General features: G+C 41.9%; 2 protein-coding genes across 2 annotated transcripts in view; one reads left to right on the top strand and one right to left on the bottom strand.

Annotated features, from left to right (window-relative positions):
* The window catches only part of LOC127914390 (uncharacterized), a 238,331-nt gene that overhangs the window by 100,450 nt on the left and 119,125 nt on the right, over positions 1 to 18,756 (top strand). The window lies entirely within an intron of this gene.
* LOC118365054 (zinc finger protein 239-like) lies at positions 12,358 to 16,757 on the bottom strand. Its single transcript, XM_035746962.2, has 2 exons — positions 16,203 to 16,757; positions 12,358 to 13,422 (listed from the first exon to the last, which is right to left on the bottom strand). The coding sequence occupies exons 1-2, from the start codon at positions 16,504 to 16,506 to the stop codon at positions 12,710 to 12,712; spliced, it is 1,017 nt and encodes a 338-aa protein (XP_035602855.1). The 5' UTR covers positions 16,507 to 16,757; the 3' UTR covers positions 12,358 to 12,709.

The raw sequence follows: 18,756 nt of genomic DNA, 5'->3' as shown, positions 1-18,756 counted from the left end.
ATCTTGGATTTGGGTGAAGGAGAAGCTGGGGGAGGCTTGGGGAAGTAGCTGAGGGGTTAGGGAGCTGTTGGCCGGGGTTGGGGTAGCCAGGAGGAAAGCATGGCCAGCCGTAGAGAAATGCTTCTTGAAATTCTCGATTATCGTGGAGTTATCGGTGATGACAGTGTTTCCTAGCCTCTGTGCAGTGGGCAGCTGGGATGAGGTGCTCTTAGTCTCCATGGACTTTGCAGTGTCCCAACATTTTTTGGAATTAGAGCTACAGGATGCAAATTTATGTTTGAAAAAGCTTTCCTTTTCTTTCCTAACTGACTGTGTGTATTGGTTCCTGACTTCTTTGAAAAGTTGCATATCGCGGGGACTATTCAATGCTAGTGTAGTACGCCACAGGATGTTTCTGTGCTGGTTGAGGGCAGTCAGGTCTGGAGTGAACCAAGGGCTATATCTGTTCTTAGTTCTACATTCAGCAGAGGTGTATTTGAACAAGGCAGTTAAACCCACTGTTCCTAGGCAGTCATTGAAAATAAGAATTTGTTCTTAACTGACTTGCCTAGTTAATTAAAGGTAAAATAAAACATCTGGAGGGCAAGTTGGTCAGGATAATATCTATGAGGGTGCCCATGTTTACGGATTTAGGGTTGTACCTGGTGGGATCCTTGATAATTTGTGTGAGATTGAGGGCATCTAGGTTGGATTGTAGGATGGCTGGGGTGTTAAGAACGATAGTGTCCCACACACTCTAGAGAGGTTAAGCATATCCCAGTTTAGGTCACCTAACAAAACGAACTCTGAAGACAGGGGGGGGCAATCAATTCTCATATGGTGTCCAGGGCACAGCTGGGAGTTTAGGGGGGTCCGTAACAGGCGGCAACAGTGAGAGACTTATTTCTGGAGAGATTAATTTTTAAAATTAGAAGTTCAAACTGTTTGGGCATGGACCTGGAAAGTATGATACAACTTTGCGACTTTGCGACATAACGATGGTCATTACAGCCAAACAGTGATATTTTTGTTTCATCAGACCAGAGGACATTTCTCCAAAAAGTATGATCTTTGTCCCCATGTACAGTTGCAAACCGTAGTCTGGCTTTTTTATGGCGGTTTTGGAGCAGTGGCTTCTTCCTTGCTGAGCGGCCTTTTAGGTTATTTCGATATAGGACTCATTTAACTGTGTATATAGATATTTTTGTGCCCATTTGCTCCAGCATCTTCACAAGGTCCTTTGCTGTTGTTCTGGGATTGATTTGCACTTTCGCACCAAAGTACGTTTATCTCTAGGAGACAGAACGCGTCTCCTTCCTGAGCAGTATGACAGCTGCGTGGGCCCATGCTGTTTATACTTGCGTATGATTGTTTATACAGATGAACGTGGTACCTTCAGACGTTTGGAAATTGCTCCCAATGATGAATCAGACTTGTGGAGATCTACAAAAGAAATTCTGAGGTCTTGGCTGATTTCTTTTGATTTTCTCATGATGTCAAGCAAAGAGGCACTGAGTTTGAAGGTCTGTCAACACTGGTTGGAATAATTACTTGAGTCATGCACAAAGCAGATGTCCTAACCGACTTGCCAAAACTATAGTTTGTTAACAGGAAATGTATGGACTGCTTGAAAAACTAGTTTTAATGACTCCAACCTAAGTGTATGTAAACTTCCTACTTCAACTGTAGTTGGATGGGCTATTTACAGATGGGCTATGTACAGGTGCAATGATCTGTAAGTTGCTCTGACAGCTGGTGCTAAATTAAAGTTAGCGAGGGAGATATGAGGCTCCAGCTTCAGTGATATTTGCAATTCGTTCCAGGCATTGGCAGCGGAGAACCGAAAGGAAAGGCAGCCAAAGGAGGTGTTGGCTTTGGGGATGACCAGTGAAATATACCTGCTGGAGCGCATGCTACGGGTGGGTGCTGCTATGGTGACCAGTGAGCTGAGATGAGGCTGGGCTTTACCGATGTATTAATTTATGTATTAATATGTATTAATTTATTTTGGGATTCTGGGTAATCCACAGCAGATTTATGGAGAATCGCTGTGGGTGAGTTGAAAATTGAATGGTTACGGCATAGAAATGTATAAAGTTGACATTACATCATAAAATGTATTTCATCCATACTGTGTGTATCCCATCTTTGCAACTGTGAAAATAAATGAACTAACCATCCATTGCTCCTTCCTGTGTTGACTTACTGACTTCAGGGACTTGGAACTAGCTCGATATCTAGCTCAAGCTTGCCAACGTTAACCACCTTGTGCTTTTCATGTACTGTGTGGTTGTGTTATCTAGTGGGAACCCGTTAGCACGGCAGGCTCTGGTGCTTTGTTACCTTGGGTTCAAAACAAAAGAGTAAATCAACCTGCTTGCTCCTTTTTTTCCCTTTTCTTTTTTGACACAACAGTCTGAAAAGTGGTTTAATTCTTGCGGCGAGCCATCCCGGATCCGGGATCGTGAATACAGCCTCAAGCTCATTACCATAACGCAACGTTAACTATTCATGAAAATCGCAAATGAAATTAAATCAATATGCTAGCTCTCAAGCTTAGCCTTTTGTTAACAACAATGTCATCTCAGATTTGAAAAATATGCTTCTCAACCATTACATTTACATTTACATTTAAGTCATTTAGCAGACGCTCTTATCCAGAGCGACTTACAAATTGGTGCATTCACCTTATGACATCCAGTGGAACAGCCACTTTACAATAGTGCATCTAAATCTTTTAAGGGGGGGGGGGGTGTGAGAAGGATTACTTTATCCTATCCTAGGTATTCCTTAAAGAGGTGGGGTTTCAGGTGTCTCCGGAAGGTGGTGATTGACTCCGCTGTCCTGGCGTCGTGAGGGAGTTTGTTCCACCATTGGGGAGCCAGAGCAGCGAACAGTTTTGACTGGGCTGAGCGGGAACTGTACTTCCTCAGTGGTAGGGAGGCGAGCAGGCCAGAGGTGGATGAACGCAGTGCCCTTGTTTGGGTGTAGGGCCTGATCAGAGCCTGGAGGTACTGAGGTGCCGTTCCCCTCACAGCTCCGTAGGCAAGCACCATGGTCTTGTAGCGGATGCGAGCTTCAACTGGAAGCCAGTGGAGAGAGCGGAGGAGCGGGGGTGACGTGAGAGAACTTGGGAAGGTTGAACACCAGACGGGCTGCGGCGTTCTGGATGAGTTGTAGGGGTTTAATGGCACAGGCAGGGAGCCCAGCCAACAGCGAGTTGCAGTAATCCAGACGGGAGATGACAAGTGCCTGGATTAGGACCTGCGCCGCTTCCTGTGTGAGGCAGGGTCGTACTCTGCGGATGTTGTAGAGCATGAACCTACAGGAACGGGCCACCGCCTTGATGTTAGTTGAGAACGACAGGGTGTTGTCCAGGATCACGCCAAGGTTCTTAGCGCTCTGGGAGGAGGACACAATGGAGTTGTCAACCGTGATGGCGAGATCATGGAACGGGCAGTCCTTCCCGGGAGGAAGAGCAGCTCCGTCTTGCCGAGGTTCAGCTTGAGGTGGTGATCCGTCATCCACACTGATATGTCTGCCAGACATGCAGAGATGCGATTCGCCACCTGGTCATCAGAAGGGGGAAAGGAGAAGATTAATTGTGTGTCGTCTGCATAGCAATGATAGGAGAGACCATGTGAGGTTATGACAGAGCCAAGTGACTTGGTGTATAGCGAGAATAGGAGGGCCTAGAACAGAGCCCTGGGGGACACCAGTGGTGAGAGCGCGTGGTGAGGAGACAGATTCTCGCCACGCCACCTGGTAGGAGCGACCTGTCAGGTAGGACGCAATCCAAGCGTGGGCCGCACCGGAGATGCCCAACTCGGAGAGGGTGGAGAGGAGGATCTGATGGTTCACAGTATTGAAGGCAGCCGATAGGTCTAGAAGGATGAGAGCAGAGGAGAGAGAGTTAGCTTTAGCAGTGCGGAGCGCCTCCGTGATACAGAGAAGAGCAGTCTCAGTTGAATGACTAGTCTTGTAACCTGACTGATTTGGATCAAGAAGGTCATTCTGAGAGAGATAGCGAGAGAGCTGACCAAGGACGGCACGTTCAAGAGTTTTGGAGAGAAAAGAAAGAAGGGATACTGGTCTGTAGTTGTTGACATCGGAGGGATCGAGTGTAGGTTTTTTCAGAAGGGGTGCAACTCTCGCTCTCTTGAAGACGGAAGGGACATAGCCAGCGGTCAGGGATAAGTTGATGAGCGAGGTGAGGTAAGGGAGAAGGTCTCCGGAAATGGTCTGGAGAAGAGAGGAGGGGATAGGGTCGAGCGGGCAGGTTGTTGGGCGGCCGGCCGTCACAAGACGCGAGATTTCATCTGGAGAGAGAGGGGAGAAAGAGGTCAGAGCACAGGGTAGGGCAGTGTGAGCAGAACCAGCGGTGTCGTTTGACTTAGCAAACGAGGATCGGATGTCGTCGACCTTCTTTTCAAAATGGTTGACGAAGTCATCTGCAGAGAGGGAGGAGGGGGGGGAGGAGGATTCAGGAGGGAGGAGAAGGTGGCAAAGAGCTTCCTAGGGTTAGAGGCAGGTGCTTGGAATTTAGAGTGGTAGAAAGTGGCTTTAGCAGCAGAGACAGAGGAGGAAAATGTAGAGAGGAGGGAGTGAAAGGATGCCAGGTCCGCAGGGAGGCGAGTTTTCCTCCATTTCCGCTCGGCTGCCCGGAGCCCTGTTCTGTGAGCTCGCAATGAGTCGTCAAGCCACGGAGCGGGAGGGGAGGACCGAGCCGGCCTGGAAGATAGGGGACATAGAGAGTCAAAGGATGCAGAAAGGGAGGAGAGGAGGGTTGAGGAGGCAGAATCAGGAGATAGGTTGGAGAAGGTTTGAGCAGAGGAAGAGATGATAGGATGGAAGAGGAGAGAGTAGCGGGGGAGAGAGAGCGAAGGTTGGGACGGCGCGATACCATCCGAGTAGGGGCAGTGTGGGAAGTGTTGGATGAGAGCGAGAGGGAAAAGGATACAAGGTAGTGGTCGGAGACTTGGAGGAGTTGCAATGAGGTTAGTGGAAGAACAGCATCTAGTAAAGATGAGGTCGAGCGTATTGCCTGCCTTGTGAGTAGGGGGAAAGGTGAGAGGGTGAGGTCAAAAGAGGAGAGGAGTGGAAAGAAGGAGGCAGAGAGGAATGAGTCAAAGGTAGACGTGGGGAGGTTAAAGTCGCCCAGAACTGTGAGAGGTGAGCCATCCTCAGGAAAGGAGCTTATCAAGGTATCAAGCTCATTGATGAACTCTCCGAGGGGACCTGGAGGGCGATAAATGATAAGGATGTTAAGCTTGAAAGGGCTGGTAACTGTGACAGCATGAAATTCAAAGGAGGCGATAGACAGATGGGTAAGGGGAGAAAGAGAGAATGACCACTTGGGAGAGATGAGGATCCCGGTGCCACCACCCCGCTGACCAGAAGCTCTCGGGGTGTGCGAGAACACGTGGGCGGACGAAGAGAGAGCAGTAGGAGTAGCAGTGTTATCTGTGGTGATCCATGTTTCCGTCAGTGCCAAGAAGTCGAGGGACTGGAGGGAGGCATAGGCTGAGATGAACTCTGCCTTGTTGGCCGCAGATCGGCAGTTCCAGAGGCTACCGGAGACCTTAACCATAGCAAAACTAGCATTTAGCGTTAACATTTAGCATTAGCAGTTAGCATTAGCATTAGCATTAGCAGGCAACATTTTCATAAAAACCAGAAAAACATTCAAATAAATAATTTACCTTTGAATAACTTTGGATGTTTTCAATGAGGAGACTCTCAGTTAGATGGCAAATGTTCAGTTTTCCTGAAAGATGATTTGTGCAGGAGAAATCGGCCCGTTTTCTGCGTCATGTTTGGCTACCAAAAAACCCTGAAAATTCAGTTATAATTAACGCCAAACTTTTTCCAAAATAACTCCATAATATCGACTGAAACATGGCAAACGTTGTTTAGAATCAATCCTCAAGGTGTTTTCTACATATCTCTTCAATGATGTATCGTTCCTGGAAGTGTGCTTCTCCCTCTGAATCGCATGGTAAAATGATTGCAGCTGAGAATTGCACATCAACTTAGACAAAGGACACCGGGCGGACCCCTGGCAAATGTAGTCTCTTATGGCCAATCTTCCAATGATATGCCTACAAATACGTCACAATGCTGCAGACATCTTGGAGGAACGGCAGAGAGCATAAGCTCGTTCACAGCACATTCACAGCCATATAAGGAGACGATAGTAAAACAGAGCCTCAAAAATTCTGCTCATTTCCTGTTTGAGGTTTCATCTTGGTTTCGCCTGTGGCATGAGTTCTGTGGCACTCACAGAAAATATCTTTGCAGTTTTGAAAACGTCAGAGTGTTTTCTTTCCAAAGCTGCCAATTATATGCATAGTCGAGCATCTTTTCGTGACAAAATATTGCGCTTAAAACGGGAACGTTTTTTTATCCAATAATGAAATAGCGCCCCCATAGCTTCAACTGGTTAATATATGACATAAAGGCTACGCTATGCTACGGTGTGGGACGTCATCTATCAATTCTGTGTTGCTCAAAGCCTTGAGTAATGAACCTATTTTTGACACAATTGGCTGGAAACTGTCTATGCTTCAGGAAGCTTTGTTTCTCCATCACTACTTTTCAGTATATTCTCTGTGAAGTAGACTACGGGAGTTTTGTCACTTTTTCCACCGTGGCTTACTGATAGACATCTGGAACCTATCTATTTTGGATGTTGGGGATTTTCCCTGCCATCATTCTGTATGTCTCTGCTCCTTTGATCATGTTTTAGTTGGGTTTTGTTAGTTGGGTTCTAACTGGTCTCCGGTAGTTGGTGCTCCAGCTCGCTGACCATAGCTAGTTGGCTAAATAGCTGGCTGGCTAAGATAACTGCATATAGCTAACATTATTTGATTAGATGGCATGATATATTTCCAAAACATTGGTTTACTTCAATCACTCAAGTCATGAGTGCAAATGATTGGTTTAATTTAAAGTTATACATTTGAAGTTCTTTCTGTTGTTGCTTACATCACAGGGAATAGACTGGTCCCTCATATTACTTCATACCTTCATACCTTTGGCATTCTTCTGAATTCTGATTGGTTTAATGTAATAAAATCAAAAATAGAAGAGTGAGGTTAACTTTGCATTGGGACTTTATTTGATATTTTATAAACAGTACAAAACACACACACAACAACATCATACAAACATTAACTACATCACACCTGCCCAGACCCAAGAGAACACACCCCCATCTCCATTAACTACATCACACCTGCCCAGACCCACTAGAACACACCTCCATCTCCATTAACTACGTCACACCTGCCCAGACCCACGAGAACACACCCCCATCTCCATGAACTACATCACACCTGCCCAGACCCAGTAGAACACACCCCCATCTCCATTAACTACATCACACCTGCCCAGACCCACTAGAACACACCCCCATCTCCATTAACTACATCACACCTGCCTAGACCCACTAGAACACACCCCCATCTCCATTAACTACATAACACCTGCCCAGACCCACTAGAACACACCTCTATCTCCAGCTCCTGCATCACTGTCCGCCACATGGCCTCAAACTGCACCATTTTATTTCTCTCTGTCGCCCAGCACTTTAATTTTTAGATAATAAAGCATTTGAACTTTCCACTGCGTTAACAACGGAGGATTGGTTGATTTCCAGTATTCCACCACACATGTGCTGCACTGGAATTATCCTTCTACACATGTAATGGAATTATCCCTCTATATATGAACTGCACTGGAATTGTCCCTCTATATATGTACTGCACTGGCATTATCCCATTGGCTAGCAGAAACTTCATCAACTCTGTCTCAGTGATTTTTGTGATTGGTTACATTTCAGCCACATGTGCATAAGAGAGAGAGATGGTGTCTCATGTCTGCAGGTCAATGCAACTGAGAAATATGATCCTTGTAATTATTCTGTGAATATCAGCAGTGGGAATGATTGTGAAATATTTTGTTCATTTCATGAGAGCAACATGATAATGAATGATTTCTGAACAACCATGTTTTATTTAATGTCTATTAAGAGTATCTTATCAACTTTATTTCACTTGGTGATGTTTCATTATAGAGAGCATAACATGACAATAAATTACATCTACAGTGGCAAGAAAAACAACCCTTTGGAATGACATCTAAGTAGCTGAATATGTTTTTTTTTTCCCACCAAGGCAATAATAGTGTTCGTGGGAGGACACCACAGAAGAAGCCACTGCTGTCAAAAAAACATTGCTGCAAATCTGAAGTTTGCAAAAGTGCACCTGGATGTTCCACAGCGCTACTGGCAAAATATTCTGTGGATACATTAAACTAAAGTTGAGTTGTTTGGAAGGAAAACACTATCCAATAAATGTTGTTCCACTTCATGATTGTGTCCCACTTGTTGTTGATTCTTCACAAAAAAATACAGTTTTATATCTTTATGTTTGAAGCCTGAAATGTGGCAAAAGGTCGCAAAGTTCAAGGGGGCCGAATACTTTCGCAAGGCACTGTATATCAGATCCAGACTGAACTGTGTGATGTAGTAGGGAGTTGTAGTTTCCAACAGGCCAATATTATACGTAGTTTAGCACATAAAACATTGTAATTAACTGCAATGACCATAATCCACTGCGCGCCTACTTGTATTTTCTGTGTTTCTTTTACACCTGTGTTAAGTTGCAAATAAAGAGTAAAAACTCAGATGATAAGTAAAGCACAAACCAAGTTTATTCACCCACTGAGTCACACAGCTGCATAAGACCAAGACATATTCACACAAGCGCTGATATTTAACCCTTTATGCTGAGTCTCCTCCTTACTGGTATTTAACCCTTTATGCTGAGTCTCCTCCCTACTGGCATTTAACCCCTTATGCTGAGTCTCCTCCTTACTGGTATTTAACCCTTTATGCTGAGTCTCCTCCTTACTGGTATTTAACCCTTTATGCTGAGTCTCCTCCTTACTGGTATTTAACTCTTTATGCTGAGTCTCCTCCTTACTACCCTGGTATTTAACCCTTTATGCTGAGTCTCCTCCTTACTGGTATTTAACCCTTTATGCTGAGTCTCCTCCCTACTGGTATTTAACCCTTTATGCTGTCTCCTCCTTACTGGTATTTAACCCTTTATGCTGAGTCTCCTCCTTACTGGTATTTAACCCTTTATGCTGAGTCTTCTCCTTACACCTCTGTTGCTAGGCAGAACTTTTGTGGTAACAGTTCTTCCTCACTTCATCTGACCTCTGCCTAAATTCCTCCCTCCTCCCCATCTCACGGCAGTCCTGTTGACTTGTTCCAGACTGTGGCCCTTCTCCTCCCCAACTCACGGTTGTCCTGTTGACATGTACCAGACTGTGGCCCTTCTCCGTCCCACCTCACGGCTATCCTGTTGACTTGTTCTCCTTCCATGGGATCCCTTAAGTTCTACCGTAACCATTTTAAATGTCAACTTCAACGGGCTAGGGACGTCCCAAGGATGTATCTCTACCTGCAAATACATGATCTAAGTGATTGATAGTTGGTATTCAGCAGTCATGAAGCCTTATTTCCTTTAATGAACTACTAAAATAGTGATTTTGTCAGACAGCATAGACAGCAGCTCTACACTTTTTTGACTGACTGATCCATTTATCCTTCCATCCCTCCTCAGCCTTCCTCTCCTCTGAAGACCCAGTGAGGGTGGAGCTCAGTCAGAGAGCTGTTGAGGGACTGGTTAGGAAGAACACTTCTACAGCTAGAGAGGTGAGAGGTCACACATGGTTTAGATGGTAAATATTTATGTCCCCTTTGCAGTTCATCACGTCATCAAAAGGTAATATGTTCCATCTATGTTTATTTACATTAGTGCAAATTGTCCACTGATATTGGTATAATTTCTCACCCCTTTTGGCTGTATGAAAGTAAATTTCTTCTCAGGCACACACATTTGATCTTTGATATTATGGAGGTAATTTGTGTAAAATGTCCTTTTCCCTACTAAGTCACCACATCTCTTTACATTGCTTATGCATATTCAGTGACCTGACTGTGTCCATCCTGGTAGATCTGAACCTAATGCAGTTTGGAGTGATGACAGAAGTCACATTTAGGTGCCAGGTGTAACTGAGGCCATAGATGCTGCATATCCATTACTTTATTTCATATAATATGACTGAATGTGTTTATTTCTGTGTTGCAGGGGCAGTCAAGAAATGGAACGGCAAGGTCACAGAACATGACATAAGCAGAGCTGTGGGAGACCACCTCAAGCCCCTGGTAGAGCCGGGTGTGGTGTTTACCACTCCACCACGCATTCAGCAGGCTTGAAAAGTGGGATTGATCTGGTTTATCCATTTGTTTGTCTCTGTTTTAAGTAGTTTATCCTTTGACATACTGATCTTCATACTAAGAGGGACCAAGAGTCTTTCGATTGGTTGGTCATTGGGTTCATATATATCTCCATCACTAACTTAAAGCAACAGCTGTCAGAGCAGCTTACCGATCATTGCACCTGTACACAGCCCATCTATAAATAGCCACACCCAACTACCTCATCCCTGGATAGTTATTTATTTTTTCTCCTTTGCAATCCAGTATCTCAACTTGCACATTCATCACTCCAGTGTTGTAAATTGTAATTATTTCACCACCATGGCCTATTTATTGCCTTACCTCATTACTCCATTTGCACACACTGTATATAGATATTTCTGTTGTGTTAATTATTGTACTTTTGTTTATCCCATGTGTAACTCTGTGTTGTTGTTTGTGTCACACTGCTTTGCTTTATCTTGGCCAGGTCACAGTTGTAAATTAGAACTTGTTCTCAACTGGCCACCTGGTGAAATAAAAATTACATTTTGTTGTTGGAATCAAATCAAGCTTTATTTATACAGCACATTTCAGACATGGATGCAACACAATGGCTTCACAGGAAAAAACAAATAAAAGACAATGAAAATAAACAAATATTTAGTACACAACAAATAGAAGACTAATGAGCACCCTAAGGAAATTCCATTGATTAAAATATTAATCGGATGCAATATCCAACCCAAAATATAAGCTTGTTTTTTAAGAGGGGTTCTGAAAGACACTGAGGGTGTCCACTGAAAATTGACTAGTAACAACAACTGGGACCTAAAAGACACTCACCATGAGACCCACTAAATCTGCCCAAGAAGAGACAAACAAAAGAAAAACCCACAACAAACTTAAAGACAGGAAGTAAACCAGAAAGGTGGAGCAACTAAAGGTGTTGACTCTCCACATATCAAGACAACTGGAGCACTGGGCCAGACACTCTTAAATAGACTAATGAGGTGACACCAATCTGTGCGTCCTACGTTCCATTTCTCATTATAATCAACTACAATTCTTCACCAGTATAAACATGGCATCTACTGGTTGTCAACAATTGAAGACAGGAAAAAAAATATTTCTAAATAATAATATACAACAGCATTATTTTTTTCAAAAATTCCTCTATAGAATCCAAAAGCGCACTAGCTTCTAGTCCACTTTTTATTTAACTAGGCAAGTCAGTTAAAAATGTGTTCTTATTTTCAACGACGGCCTGGGAACAGTGGGTTAACTGCCTTGTTCTACAACATATTTTTACCTTGTCAGCTCGGGGACTCGATCCAGCAACCTTTCGGGAACTGGCCCAACACTCTAACCACTCGGCTACTGAAAGTACGTTGAAATTAGGTTGTTTTGAAAATAATTTAAAAACACATTTTCAACTACAACCAAACAAATATTGGGCATCGTCTTCTTTTCAATTACATTTTGCTAGGTGGAATAGCCCAAATGTCAAAACACAGTTTTAAAATGTCTAAATCAATAACCAATATGCAGGAACAGTTTGTGATATATTGAAAACCTAAACATAAAATGTGCTGTGTACACAAACATCTGCCACAATATTCATATTACTTGTATTTGTAAAACAAGCTCCTTATAAACTGCACAATAATCAGAAACGCTATTATTTTTGACAAGTAGTAATAAATCCCTGATATCAATTAGGTGGGAATTCAGGTTGTAGGTGCTGTTGAAACTAACACAACTAAAAATATATTTTACCTCACTGGTTAGAGGACAACCTGCAGAAGACAGTCAGCTACATTTTGAACAAAGGAACAAACAAAGGAACGCAACACTTATTTGTCATCACTCATCAATATCATGTTGAAATCAATTGTGCGAGAGGAGGGAGATGAGGTTGCACGTCCTGTTAAAACTAACAGCTCAAAAATCACACGGAATCTGGGAATAATGTGTACATCACTGGTTAGAGAACAACTTGTAGAAAAGATCTAGCTACATTTTGAAGTGTTGCATTTTGATTCAAGTGGGTCACCAACGTGGTAAGTGTAACAATTCTTTTTTTGTGAATCACTTTTTGTTAAATCAGATAAATAGTACTCTTCCATTTCAGAGCCTGGATTTTCCCCCTGAGGCAAATATCCATATCATGCTGAAATCAATAGAACAGGTGACAAACGATTAGGCTTCTACATTGTGACATTATCAAAATACTCCTACTACAATGTTAAAACATTCTACATTGTGACATACATTTTTTGATATCATGAAACAACTCCTTCATGTATGTACTTTCTGATATTTGATCAGAGATCTTTTATCAGATTATGTCTGGTCACAGCTATGAGCTTTCACTCCTGTGTGTGTTCTCTGGTGTCGTACCAGGCTGTTTGACTGAGTAAAACTCTTCCCACATTGATTACAGCTATAAGATTTCTATTCTTTGTGTTTTCTCTGGTGTACAGTCAGCTGCCCAGATGTAACAAAACTCTTCCCACATTGACCACAGCTATAAGGTTTCTCTCCTGTGTGTGTTCTCTGATGTATAGTCAGACTGCTAGATGTAACAAAACTCTTCCCACATTGACCACAGCTATAAGGTTTATCTCCTGTGTGTGTTCTCTCGTGTGATATAAGGTTGGTTGACTGAGTAAAACTCTTCCCACATTGATCACATCTATAAGGTTTATCTCCTGTGTGTGTTCTCCGGTGTACCTTCAGATGGCTAGATTTACCAAAACTCTTCCCACATTGATCACAGCTATAGGGTTTCTCTCCTGTGTGTCTTCTCTGGTGCACTGTCAGATCGCCAGAATGACCAAAACTCTTCCCACATTGATGACAGAAAAAATGTTTATCTCCTGTGTGTGTTCTCTGGTGTGATGTCAGGCTGGTTGACTGAGAAAAACTCTTCCCACATTGAGTACAGCTAAAAGGTTTCTCTCCTGTGTGGATTCTCTGATGAATTTTAATGCCTGCTGATGAGGTGAATCTCTTCCCACAGTCAGAGCAGCAGTGAGTTCTCTTCCCCGTGAGTCTCTGCTGGTGTTTCCTGAGGAGTTCTGATGTGGAGAGACTCTTCTCTGCCTTGTCAGCATCATGATGTTGTTGAGGCTCCCCAGAAGATCCATGATAGCCCCGTCTCTCTCCTGTGTGAACGACAAAGTCAGACAGATGGTTAAAGCCCCACAACAGCAGAAATCCATTGTAAAAGGTGATGCCAAAAGCGTAGCTATGATGTTGGACAAAAATTTATATCTGTAATGAATGTTAAAATTATTTGACAATTGTCTTAAAATGAGCAAGAAGTCATATTTTGTCTTGTTTTCACATTAGTAGTAAAATCGATGAATGTAGGAAAGAAATAAGTTATTAAAGTTGTTGAAACCCCAAGCAGTGTGCCAGACAACTTTTGGTTTCCAATATTGGCCCATTTCTGTGTTTAATAAAATTGTAGTACGTGGGCGATGCACACAATCTGGTTGTAGAAACTCCTCCCTGCTAATGAGGAAACCGCTAGTTATGGACGTAGTATATCTGCCCGGAGCAAAAATGGTGAGCAAAGATTTTAGTTTTTCACAATGTATTCTGAATGGGAATGGGGGAAATCTCAGGGGAGTAAACTCCATTTCTAGGTTGCTTATTTCACACTTTTCTTTCTTTTTTTATTTGACCTTTATTTAACCAGGCAAGTCAGTTAAGAACAAATTCTTATTTTCAATGACGGCCTAGGATCGGTGGGCTAACTGCCTTGTTCAATGGCAGAATGACAGATTTTTACCTTGTCAGCTCGGGGATTCGTTTTTGCAACCTTCCGGTTACGAGTCCAACGCACTAACCACCTGCTTTACATTGCACTCCACGAGGAGCCTGCGTGGCAGGCTGACTACCTGTTACGCGAGGGCAGCAAGAAGCCAAGGTAAGTTGCTAGCTAGCATTAAACTTATCTTATAAAAAAAAAATAATATTAACATAATCACTAGTTAACTACACATGGTTGATGATATTACTAGTTTATCTAGCGTGTCCTGCGTTGCATATAATCGATGCGGTGCCTGTTAATTTCTCATCGAATCACAGCCTACTTCGACAAACCGGTGATGATTTAACAAGCGCATTTGCGAAAAAAGCACTGTACACCAATGTACCTAACCATAAACATCAGTGCCTTTCTTTAAAATCAATACACAAGTATATATTTTTTAAACCTGCATATTTAGTTAATATTGCCTGCTAACATGAATTTCTTATAACTAGTGAAATTGTGTCATTACTCTTGCGTTCCGTGCCAGCAGTCAGGGTATATGCAGCAGTTTGGGCCGCCTGGCTCATTGCGAACTGTGTGAAGTCCATTTATTCCTAACAAAGGCCGTAATTAATTTGCCAGAATTGTACATAATTATGACATAACATTGAAGGTTGTACAATGTAACAGCAATATTTAGACTTGCCATCCGTTAGATAAAATACAGAACGGTTCCGTATTTCACTGAAATAATAAATGTTTTGTTTTGAAATGATAGTTTCCGGATTCAACCATTTTAATGACCAAAGGCTCGTATTTATCTGTGTTATTATGTTATAATTAAGTCTATGATTTGATAGAGCAGTCTGGCTGAGCGGTGGTAGGCACCAGCAGGCTTGTAAGCATTCATTCAAACAGCACTTTCGTGCATTTGACAGCTGCTCTTCTCAATTCTTCAAGCATTTAGCTGTTTATGACTTCAAGCCTGTCAACTCTCGAGATTATGCTGGTGTAATCGATGTGAAAAAAGGCTAGCTAGTTAGCGGGGTGCGCGCTAATAGTGTTTCAAACGGCACTCGCTCTGAGGCTTGGAGTAGTTGTTCCCCTTGCTCTGCATGGGTAATGCTGCTTCGAGGGTGGCTGTTGTTGACGTGTTCCTGGTTCGAGCCCAGGTAGGGGCGAAGAGAGGGACGGAAGCTATACTGTTACACTGGCAATACTAAAGTGCCTATAAGAACATACAATAGTCAAAGGTATATGAAATACAAATCGTAGAGAGAAATAGTCCTATAAATACTATAACTACAACCTAAAACCTCTTACCTTGGAATATTAAAGTCTCATGTTAAAAGGAACCACCAGCTCTCTCATATGTTCTCATGTTCTGAGCAAGGAACTTAAACGTCAGCTTTTTTACATGGCACATATTGCATTTTTACTTTCTTCTCCAACACTTTGTTTTTGTATTATTTAAATCAAATTGAACATGTTTCATTATTTATTTGAGGCTAAATTGATTTTATTGATGTATTATATTAAGTTAAAATAAGTGTTAATTCAGTATTGTTGTAATTGTCATTATTACATTTAAGAATCGTCCGATTAATCGGTATGGGCATTTTTTGGTCCTCCAATAATCGATATTGGCATCGGCGTTGAAAAATCATAATCGGTCGACCTCTAGAGCTTACCAAGATGACATTGTATGTTCCTGAGTGGCCTAGTTACAGTTTGGACTAAAATCGTCTTCAAAGTCTATGGCACGACTTGAAAATGGCTTTCTAGCAATGATGAACAACCAACTTGACAGAACATGAAGGATTTTAAAAATAATAATGAACATTCACATGAAGATCAGTCAGCTTTTGGATGACATCACGACTTCCCATCAAGCCAACTCTGTGAAGGCCTTACTATGACATCACACACTCCTGCTAGTTTGCAGTTGTCTAAAAAAAACACTATTTTGATCAAACATTTATTTATTTCCCTTTAGTGTGTTTATACTTTACTGTATTTATATATCACTTTTCAATAGGAAAAGCTTTTTTTAAATCACTGGAGACGTCATTAAAAATTCCAACAGTACAAAAACATATTCAAGTGTAGAACGCCCTTTTAAAAATCACACATTAGTTCAACAACTGCAGAGTTTATGTCCCTGTTTTATAAGATAGATCTCACTGTATTTACTGGTGTTAATCAGTTCTCCAGTCTTCTCTTCTTCGTCCTCCTCTAATGTGACAGTAATCTCCCCCTCTTCATCCTTCATTCCAAAAACGTCTTCATCTTCTTTCACTGTGACAGTAACCTCCTCCTCTTTTACTCTGAAGGCGTCTTCATCTCCTTTCACTGTAACAGCCTCACCCTCTAAATGTTGTTGTATTGTAACAGACTCCTCTTCCTCCTCCTCTTTCACGAGAGCTTCTTTCTCTATCCAGCAGACAGCCTCTTCTTTAGCAGGAGGAGAGTAACTTAGTGAGCTCATGGTCGGGGATAATAGCCAATTAGCATTAGCGACTAGACTACTGCTAACTAAACAAGCCAGCTAGTTGACTTACAACGTAAATATTAAATTAAATAGGGTAGCTAGTTGTTTCCACATAAGTGGAAATCATAGTGGCAAATAAAACACGAAATTGTCTAAAGAACTTGAATGTTCCCGAGCGAGCTACCGAGGTGGCTGCAGTTGTTGAAGAAGCGTTCCGTCCACTAGATTATACGTCACACTAGAAACATTGACTGAAAGACACATATCGCATCTGCTGTCTGGAGGGAGGAAACGCAGTTGAGGAGGGAAAACTTGTTTTTTTCTTAATTGAATTTTAATATTATAAAGCAGTTTAGGGAAACGTTTTTTCTTCACCAATAAATAAGAATATTATATCAACACGTACAAAGAGCAACAAGTGTTGTTTGAATAGTTAAGATTTTTTATGAGAATTTAAAACAAACTCAACATCTACTCCACATCTGCATTCTTGATTCAGTCAAATATCTAGATATCAAAATTATCACCTAGTTATTGATAACCTTGATAAAGATTATCAAAAATGACTGTATAAAATAATCAAGTAAACTTTACCCACTACCAGGATATTTTAGCCCAAAACCTAGTTACCTCTCTGCTAGGAGGCTGAAACTTGGCCATAAGTGGATCTTCCAGCAAGACATCAACATCCACAAAGAAATGGTTAATTGGGCACAAAATCAACATTTTCAACGGCCATCGCAGTCTTCGGACTTGAACTCCATTGATAATCTGTGGTTTGAATTGAACAGGACAGTCTACAAACGCAGACAAAATAAATTAAGGACCTGGAGAGATTCTGTATGGAGGAATGGTCTAAGATCCCACCCAATGTGTTCTCTAATCTCATAAAACATTTCAGTGTCGTTTTCCTCCCAATGGGAGGGTGCTGGAGAATTGAAACATGGGTGTCAATAATTCAGACCCTTACCTTTTGAGAATTACATGTTAAACTAAATCTCTTTCTCTGAGGAATTGTATTAGCATAAAATAATATAATTTCCCTTTTTTTGTTGGTGTAACAATCCATCATATAGATGTATATAATGAACAGACTAGGTCAATACTGCTCCTACGTGGTGTAAAATTACATCATGTAGATGTATATAATGAAGAGACTAGGTCCATACTGCTTCTACGTGGTGTAACAATACATCATATAAATGTATATAATGAACAGACTAGGTCTGGTGTGCGACTTTAAGGCAATGCTGCTAGTGTGACGTATATTCTAGTGGACGGAACCCTTCTTTCAACAGCAGGAACTTGTAGTCAGCCACCTCGGTAGCTTGCTAGCCTAAAAATCTGAACCAATAAAGCTCTTTAGACTCTTTAGTGTATATTAGCCACTGTGTTTTAAACCCATTGCTGTCGTCTAATTAGTTATCCGTTTTAATTTAAAATTTACGGTGTTATTGTTGTTATTCAGCTAGCGGGCTGGTTAAGTTAGCATTAGCCTAGCTAGCTAACATTCCCGAAGATGAGTTCACTAAGCTACTCTCCTGTTAAAGAAGATGAGGTCTGCTGGACGGAGAAAGAGGGTCTCGTCAAAGAGGAGGAGGAACAGAAGGATGTTACAATACAAAAACAAGTAGAGTGTGAGGCTGTTACAGTGAAAGAAGAGAAAGACGTTTCAGTGAAAGAAGAGGTAGGCACGTTAAGAGTGAAAGAGGAGGCAGAGGAGAATGCAGTTTTTGGAGTGAAAGAGGAGGAGGTGGAGATGACTGCCACATCCAAAACGGAAGAAGAGGAGGAAACTGAATATCTGGGCCCGGTTTCTCAAATGCATCTTAAGGCGTCCGATGATTCCAATGATGAACTATGCTATAAGATGGTTTTGGGGAACCGGGACTCGATTAACACTAGTAAGAACTGTCATTAAAACAGAGGCACAAACTCTGCAGTTGAACTGATGTTTGGTGTTGAAGGGTAAATATGCAATAGCTACATTCCATATTTTTTTTATTTATAGCCATTTATTCTTGGGGAATATAACACATGCCTCATGAGCTTTGTTCAACTGTTGTACCCCATCAGATCCCCAAATAAGCTTTTTTACTCTAATGTTTAGAAACAATGTAAATCAACACTGTATAGCCTCAACATGGTTAAAACTATAATGTTGATATCATGAATGGTCAGTCCTTGCATCCATAGGTCAGTTTATGAATTTGAGAGTAGTTACATTTCTCCATCATCATCTTATTA

This window comes from Oncorhynchus keta, chromosome 32, assembly GCF_023373465.1.
Source record: "Oncorhynchus keta strain PuntledgeMale-10-30-2019 chromosome 32, Oket_V2, whole genome shotgun sequence".
Lineage (NCBI taxonomy): Eukaryota > Metazoa > Chordata > Actinopteri > Salmoniformes > Salmonidae > Oncorhynchus > Oncorhynchus keta.
This window is presented reverse-complemented; position numbering and strand designations above follow the sequence as displayed.